The sequence below is a fragment of the Rattus norvegicus genome, chromosome 13 (assembly GCF_036323735.1).
Source record: "Rattus norvegicus strain BN/NHsdMcwi chromosome 13, GRCr8, whole genome shotgun sequence".
Classification (NCBI taxonomy): Eukaryota; Metazoa; Chordata; class Mammalia; order Rodentia; family Muridae; genus Rattus; species Rattus norvegicus.
In genome coordinates this window covers 81,906,849-81,923,709 of record NC_086031.1, presented here as the reverse complement: position 1 = coordinate 81,923,709, position 16,861 = coordinate 81,906,849, and the positions used below count along the sequence as shown (strand labels likewise).

At 48.8% G+C, this 16,861-nt stretch overlaps 1 protein-coding gene across 2 annotated transcripts in view; it reads left to right on the top strand.

Moving 5' to 3' along the window:
- The window catches only part of Uck2 (uridine-cytidine kinase 2), a 57,305-nt gene extending 47,327 nt beyond the window's left edge, over positions 1 to 9,978 (top strand). The window contains exons 5-7 of one of the 2 annotated variants that reach the window (XM_039090790.2): positions 3,637 to 3,734; positions 5,272 to 5,320; positions 6,463 to 9,978. In XM_039090790.2, coding sequence (XP_038946718.1) covers positions 3,637 to 3,734; positions 5,272 to 5,320; positions 6,463 to 6,602 — 287 coding nt within the window. In that variant the 3' untranslated portion in view covers positions 6,603 to 9,978. The remainder of the gene's footprint in view (positions 1 to 3,636; positions 3,735 to 5,271; positions 5,321 to 6,462) is intronic. The other variant, NM_001415746.1, reaches the window with a different exon arrangement.
- The last annotated feature ends 6,883 nt before the right edge of the window (positions 9,979 to 16,861 follow it).

The window sequence follows — 16,861 nt, the reverse complement described above, 5'->3', positions numbered from 1 at the left end:
GATGTAGCCCGGCACGGTGGATAGAGCACTTACCCAGCATCTATTAGGTCTGAGTTCTATCCTCAGCACCATGTGAACCCCATGCATCTGGGGAGGCAGAGGAAGGAGGGTCAGCAATTAAAGGTCACCCTTAGGTAGTTCAAGGCCAGTTTAGACCCTGATATGTGAGTTAGGCAGGTAGGTAGACATGTGAGTTATTGGACATTCTCGTTAAGTGGGTTGATAATACATATAGTGTTCAGCCAGAGCTGTCAGTGGGAGCAGTAGAACCCAGAGAAACTAGTCTGAGGGATTTCCCTGCTAAGGAGTGATGGGATGCAGGCTCACGTGGAGCCACACGAACTCTTAAACGGGAGCAACAAAAGTACCCCTATTTGATGGGGGGGAGACTGGTAGGAGACCTTAGTGCCAGCAGGCAGGTCCCTCTTCCAGCTAGTCATGGTGGTGGCTCTAGGGATACCTGGTCTCCTGTTACTTTATGGACCCTCCCTACCTCAGGGCATCTGATCCAGTGACCTGGCTTGTCACCTTACCTACAAGCGCAGCTCTTTCCCTCGCCTTATGGTTGCCAAGCTAAAGAGGCAACATGGTATATTAAAAAAATAAAATAAATTCAAAGCCAGGTGAAATGCGCCAAGCCTCAGGCTTCATTACCTATCACACGTGGGGCCTTGGGCAAACTGTGTTTGAACCTTATTTTTTTCTATCACGCAGTCATCTGGGGATTAGTCCTCCAAAGACGGGTTAGAGATGATACAGGGAGAGCGCCCAGAGGTGGAGGAGTTGATAGTTGCTGCCTGTGAGGTCAGACTTCTGAGAGGAAGGGGATGGTGCCCTCTCTGCAGTCTAGTTGGGCCTCGGGAGAGTTTGACTAACTGGCTCACTAGTCTAGCAGGTGGTACTCAATCCTAGAGAGATCTCAAAGGAGACTAAACTTCTAGGAAATTAGAACCAGATTTGGAGTAGTTGTAAAGTCTTTGGAAATAGTCTTGGCTTCTGACTAAAATCAGGTCATCATGGTCCAGGTTGACCAAAACATTATTCTCTTTCCCTTTCGTGGCCCAGGATGGGGAGAATGTCTTTATGAATGTGGGAAGTCCTTGAAGTGATGAGGAATCTGGGAGATCTGCCTGCCTCTGCCTCCAGGGGTTGAGATTTGAAGGCCTGTGTACCCAGCTCTCTGTGGGATTCTCTTTGGCCAGTGACTGTTTGCCTCTTGCTGTCTCCTCGTTTCTGATGTGTCTTTACAACTCCCCCTCTGCCAGGCCCTTCCTGGCGGATTTGAGGAGTTTTCTTACATTGCTTTCCAGGTGCGACACAGCACGATTGGCATATACTTGGGGCGCAGAGAGCTGCAGGGCCAGGGGACAGTGAGTATTTAACGGTAGCATACAGGACTGGAGAGCGTTCTGAGAGAGTTGAGTGCCCTGCTTACACCCGTTGATAACCTAGGCTCTCTGTATGCTAGGTGTCCAACTAGGACAAGGGAGGAGGGGGTGCCGTGGAGGTGCAGGATCCCCTTACTCTCTGCCCCTTCCTTCTGGTGGCTCCTAAGTACTAGGGCAGAAAAGCCAGACATGGGCATTTAGAGCTGAAAGAGCACCTCCAGGCCCTTCCAGGCTAGACACAGAGCTGGCAAACGTGTAGCTTCCTGCACATTACTTTGTTCCAGCACAAGTGTGGGGCTCAGGCTGGGCTGCAGTAGGGTGGTGTGGGAGTGTTGGTTTTCTGGAGTTTCCGGTTTAGCCAAGGTCTTGTTCTGACTCAGCCCTTGGTCTGGCTCTGTTTCTTGGCAGTGCCCAAGGAGCAGGGCATTTCAAATACAGTGTGCTGGCTGGCCCTGGCACGCCCTTGGTCATGGAGCCATCCTTGTCTGTTTAAGGCGACAACTTCCTTGAAGGCTCTTAGGGAGTTGGGTGACAGTGCCTTTTCTGTTATTGCATGTCCTTAAATATCTGGGAGCTGTTTCTTTGTGAGTCTTCTTTTCTGCCTGTCCCTTTTAAATATCCACCATATGTGTTTGTGTCCTACTGGCCTCTCCTGGACGTTGTCTCACTTGTCCAGGGCTCTGCAGGGTTCCTGTGCACCCCCACTCCCCTCACTGACTGGTCTTATGGTGAGGAGCCCCCTCCAGGTTGATTACTGATTATTGAGTACTGCAGTTGTCACAGGAGGGTAAGCTCATTGAACCTACTGTGTGCCAGCGGCCATGCTGGAGATTTTCTCTACCTTCCTGCCATCTTAACTAACAGCTTTATCAGAGCTGTAGACTGCTTGCCTAGCGTGCACAAAAGCCTGGCTTCTTTCCCCAGAACCGCATAAAAACTGAGCACAGTGGCCCACACCCGGGACCCCAGTGTTTAGGTGGGTGTGCGAGTTAATTGAGGGTCATCCTCTGCTACACATCAAGACCAGCCTAGGCTATATGGATTCCTCCCTCCCCGCCAGTTATAAGTAAGATGCTCCCTGTCTACTTTCTGTTTAAGGAAACAAGCACTCAAAAGTGTTTAAGTCACTTATTTTAAGGTCACAAGAGCAGGAGTCTCTGGGGACAGGACTCACATCTAGGACACGTTCCTCCAGATCCTTACTCATTAAATAGAGCCATGCTGTATGACCTCCCTGTCCCCTGGAGCTGACTGTATGTATGACCTACTGGCTTCTCTTAGAAGATGAAGTTACCAGATCTGGTCTGCAGGCAGCAGCAGGTCTGTGTGGGTGTGTCCATACATGTGTGGGTGTGATCATGTACACATGTGTGCATGCATGTGTGCACATACATAACTACTTGGCGGCCTGGCTCTGATCTGGTAACCCCTGGGAATACAGGTTAATAATCAGCTCTAAAGTGGCGGGCTGTGCAGAGGGCTGTGCAGAGGGCTGTGCAGAGGGCTGTGCAGAGGGCTGTGCAGAGGGCTGTGCTGGTTGACAGACTCTCCTTCCTAGCTCACATCGCTAAGGGAAACTGAGGCTTGGGGGAAGTCAGCACAATGGCAGAACCAAGATCAAGATGGTCTGGCCCTTAAAACTAGGTTTTAAAAAGTGTTTGTTGCAGGTCCCAGTCCAGAGGAACTGAGGGGAGAGCATAGATATAGAAGGTGGTGAATTTGGGTCCGTCTGGGCTTCCTTCCAACCAGTTTACTGTTGCCTGTAATGTGCCTCTCTCACTGGGGACATTTCTATTTGCAAACTTCTGGGCCTGAGGTGAGCATTAAGGGCTTCCCAACTACCGGTCTTCACACTCAAGAGAGTTTGGTGGTGGCAGGGGGTGGGAGGGGTGGGGAGTGGCGGGTGGCGGTGGTGACGAGCTGATCCCACAACAGGGGTTGCTGTGGACTTGAACACTGGTGAGCATTCTAAAGCCATTCCACCTGCTCCCTGTTGTCACAGCTCGGGGATGCCCTGCTCTTTTCTGGTTCCTGTAGAAATTCTGTTTGCTTGAAACAAGAAAGCCGCTAGTCTTGGTCAGGCAGCCTTTTATGTTAGAGAATTCTGTAGTAGAATTTGATGGTAGTAAGACTTAATGTAACTTGTTTTTACTAAATCTGTCGTTGATCTGTCCTAGGTGAAGGATCCAAAGCCCCAGTGTGCTCCCTCATGAACCACTTTCTTGATTTTTTTTTTCTTCTCTTACAGTTTTGAGGGACATCAGTGAAAGAGGGAGGGACCTTGAGCAGATTTTATCTCAGTACATTACATTCGTGAAACCTGCCTTCGAGGAGTTCTGCTTGCCAGTGAGTCCTTCTCTTCGATTTCAGCTCCTTTAAGGGTTATTTATTATGATTTTATGTGTATGGGTGTTTTTGCCTGTTTATGTCTGTGCACCACATGCATGGAGTGCTCAGAGGAGGGCATGGGATCCCCTGGAACTGAGATACAGATGGTCATTAGCTGCCAGTTGTATGCTGGGTCCTATCCTGGCACAGCAGGGAGAAGTTGGAGCTTAGACCAGTTCTTTTGGGAAGATCTTTTGGGAAGGGTGGTGCTGGGGGACAGTCTTCAGAGTAAGTGGGTTTATCCTCTCATGCTAATTAATGCCTTCTGCTTTTTCTCCTCAGTACATCTGCTTTAAGTCAGTTAGGCCTTCACCTTACACCAGGCCTGGTTTTGTTTTAAGTCAGGACTGCTGGACTTTCTGAGTAAACCAGAGTAAGCTTCAGCCTGAAGGTTAGGTTATAAGATCAGGTTCTGGGAAAAGGGCTCGCAGGGCTGGGGGGCTGTGAAAGTCTTCTCATCTCTTTACCTGAGAACCTTCCCACTTTTTTTTTTTTTTTTTTGGACTTACTGAAAACCCTAAAGCATTTCACCATTGGGATCCAACCACCCCAACCACCGACACTGTTCTGCCGTTTAGCTCAGCTATAGGCCGGCTGAATTCTGCCCAAGTGTTTTCTGGGATGTCTGTGCTCGTTCCCATGGTCCAACTGCTCTTTGCTCATGGAAGACCAGTTCATTTCCCACAGCTGGGGCCCGAGAAAGGTCTGAGGTCTGAGGCTGACATAGGCCAGCAGTTGCCAGGAATGAGGGTATTCAGGCATACGGAGGGTGGGGTGGGGGGTGGGGGGTGGGTGGGAGGATGGGTGCTCATGGCCTGTGTGAAAAGCCAGGGGCATGTTTTAGGACGCACTTACTGCCAATATGGCTCATGGAATCTCAGTAAACAAAATATACAACACAGAAGGAGCATGGTTTCACTTTTTAAAATGTTCTTTATAAAATATTGTAATGATAAAGAGAAGTGAAGCTGGCCACCAGCAGGGTGTTCCCTTCCCTGGCTTTATCTGAGGGTTAGGTGTGAATCGTGTCACCTCTCAGGTTACCTAAAAACCCAAGGTAAATGGATCCCCTTTAAATACAGCTATTGTTGCTTTGTTTTGTGAATGCAGGGTGTTTGTGTGTGTGTGTGTGTGTGTGTGTGTGTGTGTGTGTCTGTGTGTCTGTGTGTCTGTGTGTGTCTGTGTCTGTGTGGAATCTAGTGTCTTACTCATACTAGGCAAAAGCTCTACCATTGAGCTATATCGAGCCCGTTAAGTTTGGGTTTTTCTAATTAATGCTATTCCTAGTGCTGGAGATATTTGACATGTCCTTTCTCCCTTTCACTCACATTTCAGCCATGAATGTACTTCCTTAAACCTCTCCTTCCCCAGCATTGTAATCAAAGCCTCAGGCTTCTGCCAGGGCTAGCTAGTCCTTCCCACGTGCCCTTGGAGAGGGACTCAGGCATGTCCCTGAACGCCCTGGTTAATATGATGTAAATATCTCTTTCCACAGACAAAGAAATATGCTGATGTGATCATTCCTAGAGGTGCAGACAATCTCGGTGAGTACCAGTGGGGTGTCCTCCCGTGTGCCCAGTAACCTGCTCACACCGCTCTTATAGGGACACAATTGTGATGACTGCACAGGGTCCTTTAGTCTTGGGAACAGATGTGTGTAGACACACATACTCAGGGAATCTAACAGAAGGGGCCGCAGACTCCCTTCAGCTACCACCTGAGTAATGAAACGTGGCCACCTGGTATTCAAGACCACCTTTGTCAACTAAAACACACCAAGTCCCAGAATCCTGGGCATGGCTGGGTCTGTGCCTGTAACCCTAGTATATGCTGTCTGGACTGGAAACAGCACAGTTGCTGGGGCATGTTGTCTGCCAGCCTAACTTGTGGCCCCAGTTTAGTGAGAGACTGTTTGAAGGGAATAAGGTAGAGGGTGATAGAGAAGGACACACCTGACGTCTTCCTCTGACCTTCCTATACACTAAATATATACCCCACTGTCAGTCAGTCTCTCTCTCTCTCTCTCTCTCTCTCTCTCTCTCTCACACACACACACACACACACACACACACACACACACACACACCCTCTTACCCTTGTTGGTGCTGTTAGCAGTGGTCAGTTGGCTGAGGGAAGAAGAGCCTTCTGTTACTATTGATATTGTTGCAGTTTTGGGTCATACATTTGCGGATCCTTAGTAAACTGGTGCTGTTAAAGACCATCTCCAGCCGGGTGGCAGCAGGGGCGCGTGCCTTTAATACCAGCACTCACAAGACACATGCAGGAGTTTGAAGCCAGCCCGCGTCTACAGAGTTTTAGGACAGCCAAGCTACTCAGAAAAACCCTGTCTCTAACCCTAGTCCCCTATCCTACATAAACAACAACAAAAACAGAAAACAAACCACCTCCAATCGTGTCTACACAATTTTGGGGTTGCTTGCTTCATCTGGCGGGAATTCTGACCGATTCCTAGTCGCTGTCCATTCACTGGAGATCACTCCCTATCTTTTTAGAATATTTTGCTGGAGGCTCTGGAGAAGGTCAGGTGACTTGCTTTGGTGGAGGGTCAGGGCCACTCTCCTGGAAATCTCTGCGTCTGCTTCTTGCGTGCCCCAGACTGTCCTCCCAGCCCTTGCCTTCCCCTGCCCTCTAACACTGCCTAACGCTGCTGGTCTCTGCCCCACAGTGGCCATCAACCTCATCGTGCAGCATATACAGGACATCCTGAACGGCGGGCTCTCCAAGCGGCAGACGAACGGCTATCTCAACGGCTATACCCCTTCCCGCAAGAGGCAGGCGTCAGAGTCCAGCAGCCGGCCACATTGACCCCCCGTGCCCTGACTCCATACCCCAGCCCCCAGCTCCAAGACGCAGGAGGGGTCGAGAGGCTTTGGTCACCTGTACATATGCCTCCTCTGAAATTACTGTATTTAAGAAAACACCACGGAGATGAAATGCCTTGATTTTCCTTTCTGCCCTTTTGTACTTTGGAACAGCAAATCTTGACCGAACTTGACCCTGAGCTTAAGTGACAAACTGTGCCAACTAGTACTGGTGATGCCTAATTATGAATCCAACGTGTAACCAGTTATAAATACACACATACATACATATATATAAAAAGAAAGGATCTATTTTTGTGTAAATGTACAAACACTGTAGAGCTGTTTGCCGTAAGTGTTCTGTAGGAACCTGTGCGTGGGTTGGGCCTGGAGCCCCGCGCAAGAGTTCTGTGCTCTGGCCTCGCTCGGGAGCCATGGGAGTTGGGTGGTTGATTGGTTGATGTCCTTTGTTCTCAGCACCCTGGGCCTCAGTGGGGATGGGACTCAACCCTCAAGGGCTCCCCTGTCAGATGCCACCTCCTTGAAACTGGAGCCGAGGGAGATACTTTTATCTTTTTTTTTTTTTTTTTTTTTGAGTTGGAATTAAGTGTGATCTCAACTCAATCTCAGGGAAGAGGCCCACTGAGGAAGATCAATCTGTCTGCGTTCTTTCTTGCCTCACTCTGGCTCTGGCTGCCTGGGTACCTCCATGACTCCTTCCCTCCTGTGCTGTCTCTGTTTCCCAAGACGCCAGAGCTGTCTCCAGTTTCCAGATTTGATAGGGTCTCATCCTGTGTGAAAAAGAGGGAAGGGGCTGGGAGAGGACTCTGTCGCCTGGACAGTTTAAGGACCATACCTCCTAGGGACGTAGCTGGTGAATTGGCCTGGACACATTACTGGACAAGGAGTGGCTCCTTGCAGTCACCTTTGGTTAACGACATCTGGTATTGACCACTGACAGTTCCACCCATGGAGCTGGCAATAGCTTTTGTCCCCTCTGAGCTGGGGCTTTACTGTGAGGTGGCAGCCAATGCCTCCCACCAGACTCTCTGAAGAGCAGAACATCAGGATGATTTCCTGAACTACACCGTCACCATGTTAATGAGGTGACTGCCTAGCAGGAAGGGGCCAGGAGGAGAGAAGTCTTCTTAGAAGACACCGAGGAAGGGTATTTAAATCACAGGTACCCAAGCTGGGGTTTTAGATTGAAGACGTCCAAGGTAGAGATTTTCAGCTTTTCTGAGCACTCCTTCTTGGTGGGAACGCCTGCCCAGAGGAAATTGATGATGTCATGCTGAGAAGGCAGCTGGAGGGACCAAGCAAGAAGGCAGAGGTGTGAGGTAGAGGCCTTAGTCTGTGCCTAGCTGCAGAAGAACCGTGGATTGTCATGAGCCACACGCTTAGTCCCTCAACTTAGAGCCTCATGTCTGGGTGGCACTCGGAGCCCACCGAGGCTCATTCCGTTAGCTTCACAACCACACCGAGGTTCCCTCGCACCGTCTAGTCCCCCAATCAGGATTCAAATTTGCCTTCAATTGCGTTTTTCTATTTAAGTGTCATTGACTTAGTCCTCGGTAGAGCTTTGCCGCTTTTCTGAGGCATCAGAAGGCCGCGGTGCAGGCCCTGCAGCAAGTTCACGACGGCAGCCTTTGCAGCAGGGAGCCCTCAGCTCAGGCGCCTGCGGTTAGGCGCCCACTCACCAAGGCAGATACATCTAGAGTATCCGGGGAGCAGTCTTTATCACATCAACTTTGTGCAATTCTGAGATAAAAAGGTAGGTTAGGACCCGGCCTCAGATCCCAAGAACAAGGACCCTGGCCTTGCTGTAGTGTTGCACGTGCTCATGGGAAGCCTTGTGTAGGAGAGCCTCGGCCGCTCAGTGGGTAGCACTCTCAACTTTACTTGAAGCTTCCAGGTGCCAAACCACTTAGTGCCTTGGCTGTCTATCCCACTGCCGTGGAAAATGGATTCTTCTCATCTCTGAGCCTTTACTTAGCTGGTCCCTCATCTACCTATGGTGTTGGGACCAAGCCTCCAAAACCTCTGAGCAGCCCACTTGTAGCTTGGACACAGCCGTAGGACCACCCTACCCCTACCTCCTTGGGAAGTGGTTACCAGTTCAGCGAGAAGCGGTATTTGCTGGGTACAGGGAAGGAATGGAGGTTGTACTGTTCTCGGGCTGCCCAGTTTGTGGTCAGTTGTGCATTTCGAACTTTCTATAGGAAACATTGTGGTCTGAGTCGTGAGGTTTTGGATCTGCAATTTCCTTTGGAGAGTTGGAGGTAAATGGATCTGGAAACCATGGCATTTGTCACCTGGGGACGTTTTAGCTGTTCTTAGAGGAAGGAAGCTGAGCTGGGCAGGTCTGCACATCGATCACAGGTGCACAAATCCTTCGGCTTCAGAGCCACCCAATGGTGCTTGCTTCTCCCGCCCCACTCACATCTATCGTCTTTGGCTTGGGTGTTTAGGAAACAAAAGTTCTGAGCCTTGCCTCACAGGAAGGTCCAGACTTATACCTCATCATGCTGATGCAACCCCTCTGACTTCTCTTTGGGTACCTGGAGGCTGATAGGAATCTGATCTGGCCTGGGTCGAGTAGGCCCTGGGGAAGGGAGTGGGGCAGGTTCAGGCTTTGGGGGAGAGGGGAGTGGCCAAGTCACCTGCCTCAGAACTAATATTTATGTTGGTGGCTACTCAGAGATCATGGGGGAAGTTGGCTCCAGTTTGCTCTATCCAGGGTGAGCCTCTTGGGAGGCTACTGGGTCAGGTGTGCCCCTGAGTAGCGAGACTGATCGACCTTGACCTCGAAGTCCCGCAGTTGCAGAGGAATGCAGTCTCTTGCAGGGAAATGTTTTTCACTGCCCTTGGAACCCACCCATGTTTGTGTCCAAGAATCTCCAAAGAATGGGCTGATTTTCGTGAGGCTAGGGTCAATCCCTGGTACATGCAGACCCATGCTTTCTGGGAAGGACCAGCTGGCCGCCTGTGTCTCCCGTGAGGTTTATTCTTTCCTCCAGGCAATTGCTGTATGCTTTCTGTCAGAACAAGGAAGAGAGCAGGTTGGGAAAGGCACAATTGAATGCGTCTGGCGTACGCAAGTCTTTAAGATTCGGCTCTGGGCCTGCTCTGTTCTCACGGTGCCAGGCACAGGTGACGTGTTTCAGCGGCTTCCTGTTTCTCTCAGGCAGTGAGTTCCCACCCAGGCCTGCCTCAGGAGCTAGGTTGAGTGGCTAGAGACCTAGGCTGTTCTTTTCCCTAGAAGATGCTGCCTCTTCCCCTTTGCTTTTTACTGCCCTACCTTTGTTAGTGCTATGAAATGACCACACCCTATGTACTTTGCTGTAAATAAAGACAAATAAAAAACAAAGTGAACTCAACTCTTAACTCCTTTGTGGTGCCTGGTTAGAAGCAGCCTCAGCAGCCTACTGCAAGAATTCGGGGGCGTGGGGAGGGGTGGGGGTGGAGGGAGGGCTGGACCTTGCATTTCTGCAGGAAGTAGGGTTGCCTAGCCTGCCGTGTTCAGGCCTCCTGGTCCAGGGATTTGTGTGGGGCAGACTCCCGAGCCCAAGCTGGGCTCCAGCTCTCCCAGTGATAGTTTCCTTGCACTTCCTATCCCAGGAACCACTGGGGCATAGTTTCTGGGAGGCTGAGGCTCTAAGAATGCTGGTTCTCACTGATGTCATTTGTGTAGTCTCTGCCTCTGTTGCCTTCCAGACCTACCCGCATCTCTATATTGAAAAGGAGAACAACACCTGGATGGCGTGAACTGGGGGGCCGTGTGGTGGAAGGAGACTTACATTAATTATAGCTCGCTCTGATGTGAATGAAGGTATATGTGTTTATATGTTTAAAACATACATGAACATGAATGTCTGTCTGCATGTATGTATGTGTACTATATGCATGCGATGCCCAAGGTGTTGGAGTGAGCCACCATGTGGGTCCTGGGACCCAAAGCTGGATCCTCTGAAAGAGCAGCAAGTGCTCTGAACTACTGAGCCATCGCTCCAGCCTATCTATTCTTGCTCGCTCTGTCTGTCTGTCTGTCTGTCTGTCTCTCTGTCTATCAGTCTATCTCTAACTACCTACCTATCCATCTATCTATCATCTATTATCTATCTATCTATCTATCTATCTATCTGTCTGTCTGTCTGTCTGTCTGTCTGTCTACCTACCTACCTACCTACCTACCTACCTACCTACCTACCTACCTATTGATTTATTTACGTATTTGTCGTTGGTTCTTTTAGATCAGAGTTTTGCTATAACAGCCCTGGCTGGCCTGAAACTTGCCATGTTGACCAGGCCCGACTCTGAACTCAGATGCACCTGCCTCAGCCTCTCAAATGCTGGGATTAAAGGTGCGTTCCATCACAGCCAGCTTAGTCCTGTATGTAGAAGACCTACCTCCAGGGGCTTCCACACAATTGGCTCGTGCTCTTTGCAGCTAGCTCCTGACAGTTCCCATGTTTTAGCTTTCCTTCTCTACCTCTGCTCATCCTGTCTTTCCAGCTGCTTGTTTTTGCTAACCCAGGCCATCCCTGCAATTTGGCAGGTCTCTCAATGGGAGTCTCAGCCGAGTCCCCTCTTTTTGGGTGGTGGTGGGGGCAGGGCAGTGATGCTGCTCTTAATTCTTTTTGTGTGTTTATGTGTGTGGCTGTTTTGCCTTCATGATATATCGGTACCACTTGAGTTCTGGGCTCAGCCCCCAATATTGCAAAACCAAAACTATGCGCTAGACGTCAGTCTAGTCTTGTGTGTATACTTACATACACTTTAAATTAACCATGAACTAAAATAAAATATGAGGACCCATTAGAGACAGGACTAAGACCTGGTACATACATCTCAGGAACATAAGACTGCTCTCTGTGTAAACCAGCTGTCATTCACCACGTCCACACTGGGCATTGTCTTTATTTGGATTCAGTGGTTCCAGGGACTTGAGTGTGTGTTGAGTTCTGATTGTCCTGGCTGGGGGCAAACCAGCATGTTGGATGCTCATCGAGCCTGTGCCTTTCACAGGAGTCTGCCCAGTGCCGTCTGCTTCCTCTGCAGGACCCAGCCTCCGTTGTAAATTCACATTAGATTTTTCCTGTGTTTGCTATGTGTTCACTCATCCCAAAAAAGAACAAAACAAAACAAAAAAACCCCAAAACAAAAACCCAAAAACCAGACCTGTGAAGTATGCTAGGAATGTGCTGGTTCTCTAGGACCACTGGAAAACTGAATCCAGCTGCTCCAATGTCTACCCTAAACGGCAGTAAGTCTGGTATGTGTCTGCCATCTAGTGGTAGGGATTCAGATGGCAGCAGGAGGGGGGTGGCTTTGGTCCCTGGACTATCATTTGATTGGCTATGGTATACCTGAGTGTCTCTAAAAGTATTAACTACTAATATGACTTTTTCCCCCTCTGATCCCTTTTCGGAAAATATGTAATCCTCCACTAGAGCACACAGAAGCGAACTCCCTGAATTTCTCCATGGCTACAATCGTGGGTGGATTGGGATGGGGGAGGAAGTGTGGATGGATGTGTGCATGGCTGTGTAGGTGTGAGTGTGTGTCTGTGTGGAGGCCAGAAGTTGTCAAGCGTCTTCCTCAATCACTATTGTTGTTGTTATTATTATTATTATCATCATCATCACCATCACTACTACTACTACTACTACTACTACTACTACTACTACCACCACTACTACTATTACTACTACTATATGAAATAGTATCTCATTGTGTAGATCAGGCTGGTTTCAAACACAGAGATCTGCCTCCTGCCTTCTGGGTGCTGGGATTAAAGGTGTGTATCATCACATCTGCATCCACCTTGTTTATTTTCATTTACTTATTGATCGATTGATTGATTTTAGAGAGGGTCTCTCACAGGGCTTAGAGCTCCCAGGTTCTGTAAGGTTGCATGTCCTCTGCCCACATGACGTGGATGTGTGCTGTAGCACCCGGTGCATTCTGGGAGTCTGAACTCAGGCCCTCGTGCTTGTATGGCCGTCTCCCCAGCTCCAAGGCTGCGATTGTTTACGCTACAGTCGTTTTACAAGCCACTATAATCAGCTGTGAATGTGCGGTGTGTGCATGTGTGTAGTTATTATTATTATTCTTATTATTATTTTTTAAACACCAGATCATCTATAACAAGTTGTAGAACACCAGGACCTTGTATATTTTTAGCACGTGAACCCTCACAAGCCCTGGTGTTCCTAGCACTAGTAACACTGCCTTTCCCAGACAGATGCAGATGGATTCTGGGAAGGTAAAAATCATTGCAACCCAAGGAAGAGAGAAGGAGCCACTGGAGTCCTTTAATTCTTTCAGTTAAAAGCAGGCAGTGGGGAGACACCACTTGCCTACATAGATGCTGTCCCACACCAGGTCTGTTTTACACAGCAGTTCCGTGAGAGCAGGGAGTGTGTCTGCTTCCCTGAGTATCCAACATGGCCTAACATAGTTCCCACCCCAGAGCACTTAGAGACCTATTGGAACAAGGTACTAAACGGAGAATTGTGGTTGTCTTACACGACGAGAGCCTGCTTCTGGCCATAACCTCCCTTAGGTTTTGGGACTGGATGGACTGCTGGCAGGTCACCAGCTTCTTTCAATTGCTGAGAAGAGTGTAGCCTACCAATGTATAAGATTGTTGTGGTTTGACCTGGAGCTGTTTGTATTTTGATGATAATTCTGCTTCCCCAAGAAGGGCTGCCCAGTCACGTACTCAGGTGACTTCATCAGAACCTTCTCCCCATTTTAACTTGTAAAATAAAGGCAGAGAACTGGTGATTGGGCAGGGAAAGGGAAGGTGGAGCTCAAGAGTGGGGAAGAGAAGAGAAAGAGGAGGAAGAGGTGGAAGGAAGACGGAGCTGAAGCACATGGCCTGGAGAAACCTCAAGTTATAAGGGATCTTATACCTGGGGAATAGAGTGGTGTAGTGGTGGATCTGCCCGATCTAGGCACACAGCTTGTATTCATATTAATTGAGTTGTGTTTTCTTTGCACCGGCTTATTTGGGTTGGAGAATTTCCTGCAGCATAAGATGACAAACACCATTTGAATTAGGAACAATAAAAGGATAATGCTCCAGAGTGTGGTATTTGGCTCAGTTCAATATGCTGCGAGCTTTGGTGGATTGAGTGTTGCTGAGACCAAAGTATTACTCATTTTCTTTCCCTGTTACTGTGCTAAGAATACCCTGGCAAAAGAAACTTAAAGGAAACACAGGCTTACTTCAGCTCACGGTCAAAGGGCAAAGTCTATCGTGGGGAAGTCAAGGTTGTAGGGGCATCCACAACCAGGAAGGTGAGGGTAACAGATGCAGGCAATTGCTCAGCCTTCTCTACTTAAACAATCCATGACCTAAACCAGGGAATGGTGCCGCCCACAGTGGACAAGGGTCTTCCCACTAAAGTTAACATACTCAAGCTAATCCTCCACAGGCATGCCCAGAGGTCCATTTCTCCCAGGTGATGTTAGAGTCTGTCAGGTTGATGATTGGTGCTAACCCTCACAGGCGGATCAGTCAGAGAGAGGAGGGACTCAAGCCAAGCTTGAATCAGCAAGTGGCACAAGGACTACTACAGGTTAGATTGTCACCTTGTCATCAGACCTAATGTCTTAGCGGTGAGGCCACTGTACCAAGCAGCCATGAAGGTGTATGTCAACGAGGGATCATTGGGTTGAGGAAAAAAGTACACATCTTTCTAGGTCTAGCCTTGCAGTTGACTAATTTCCCAGTCCTGGATTAAAAGCTCACTCTCCATCTCTTCATCCAGTCCTTGCTTCCTTACAGGGTTGCACCAGACTTGAGCACAGTGACTAACATTAAAATGCCTGGAAGGGCCAGGCAGGGGTGGTACAGGCCTTTAATCCCAACACTTGAGGGTAGGGGTGGGGTAGGTAGAGGCCTGGGGCCAGCCAGGTCTATACTGTTTCAGAAAAACAAACAAACAAACAAACAAACAAACAAACAAACACAAAATCAAAAAAGATTTTGGAAGGTTCCCGAGTTCATACATGTAGCATTAAAATAACTAACATCCTTGAAATGCCTTCAAAGCCTATGAAGGTTGGTCCACAGTGGACACCTCAGTCGATGAGAGCACACCTCCTCCCAGAGGAGGAGTCACATCTGGTTACTGCATGACAGGCTGGTTCAGACAAACCTCAGAGCGGAGACAGTGGAAGGGCCATAAGGTGTCCAGCTGAATACCACGTTCTGACCCACTCCAGGGCTGTTTGAGCCTGGCATCCGATAAGCATGGTTGGCTCCACGGGGAAACTCTGCTTTCTCTTGTGAAGAGGGGCCCCTCAAGAGGCGCAGAGAGAGTCAGGCTATACGGGTGGAAGTGCCGTAACCTACCTTCTGAGACAAGCCATGCTTTTTTTTTTTCCTTTTTTTTTTTTTTTCCGGAGGTGGGGACCGACCGAACCCAGGGCCTTGCGCTTGCTAGGCAAGCGCTCTACCACTGAGCTAAATCCCCAACCCAAGCCATGCTTTTCTTGAAAGCTTGTCTCAGAAGGTAGGGTGGTGGCTTTTCAGGACCAAGTGGATAAAATGGTGCAATGGCTGCTGGGTGCGGGGGCTCTCCCAGCCCACTCACTGCTGAGGCGGGTTCATGGAAGACGCAGGGCACCGATCTGGGATCCCTGGGGAGAGAGGAAAGGATGCAGTCTGGGACGCCACTTTGCTTACCCTCCTGTGAAAGAACGTCCCAGCAGGACCCTTGGGCGTCCCTTCCTTCACGGTCTATTTATTTAATTTGACTTTTGGTTTATTCCTTAATTCTTATATTTATGTATGTGTTTGTACGTGTACATGTGGGTACACATGTGTGGAGATAACCTCCGGTGTTGGTCCTCCCTCCCACCTTGTTTTAGGCAGTGTCTTGTGTACATTGCTGGGTTTAAAGCTCTGGGCCTTCTGCCTCTGCCTCCCTCTCACCTTAAGAGCATTGGGAATACAGGCAGAGGCCCCTGTGTCTAGCTTTACTTGGTGTGCCAGCTGTCTTTTATGTCAACTTGATAGAGGCTAAAGTCATTGGAGAGGAGGGAGCCCCAGTTGAGAAAATGCCTTTATAACATCTGGCTGTATGTAAGCCTGTAGGGCATTTTCTTAGTGATGATGGAGGAGAGCCAGGTCTGTGGTGGGTGGGGCCATCCCTGGGCTGGTGGTCATGGGTTGTATAAGAAAGCAGACTGAGCAGCCCCTTAGCTTCGGGGAGCAGGTCAGTAAGTAACCACAGCCTCTGCATCAGCTCCTGCCTCTGGGTTCCTGCCCTGTTTGAGTTCCTGTCTTGGCTTCCTTGAGTAATTCACTGCACCAGAAAAACCTTTTCCTCCCCAAGTTGTTTTGATCATGATGTTTCATCCCAGCAATGATAACCCTGACTAAGCCTCATTTAGCTTCTGAAGATCCAGGCAAGAACTTCACCCAGTCCCCAACCACCTCCCTGGGTTAATGACATAGGAGCTCTCTATGTAGCTCTGGCTGCCTTGGAACTCTCACGTCTCTGCTTTCTGAATGATAAAATTACAGGTCTGCACACAATGTCATGCCTGCCCTATCTATCTATCTATCTATCTATCTATCTATCTATCTATCTATCTATCTATCTATCTATTTGTAACAGTTTTATCTCTGAGACAAGGTCTGTGCTGGAACTGTAGGTGTGGTGACCACAGTTTTTATTTTTTATTTATTTATTTTTATTTACATGAGTACATTGTAGCTGTTTTTCAGACACACCAGAAGAGGGCATTACAGACCCCATTACAGATGGTTGTGAGCCACCATGTGGTTGCTGGGAATTGAACTCAGGACCTCTGGAAGAGTAGTCAGTTTTCCCAACCTCTGAGCCATCTCTCCAGCCTGAGTTTTTATGGTTTTAACTTATTTTTATTCTAATTTGTGAGTGTTTCACCTGTGTGTATGTATGTGCACAGCATGTATGTCTGTTACGTATGGAGGCCCGAAGAGAGCGTTGTATCTCCTAGAGCTAGAGTTAAGGACAGTTATGAGCTGCCATATAGGTGCTGGGAACCGAACCCAGGTTGTCCTCAAGACAGTAAGTGCTCTAACCACTGAGCCAGCCCCGAGAGTCAATTTAAACAAGAGTGTATATCAATTTGATCACACGTTATGTTTTAAAAACTTCAGTTGAGGTGAGATTCTGTTGTAGGGGTGTGTGTGTGTGTGTGTGTGTGTGTGTGTGTGTGTGTGTGTACAGGGCTGATGAGTGGGAATAGGAACCAAGA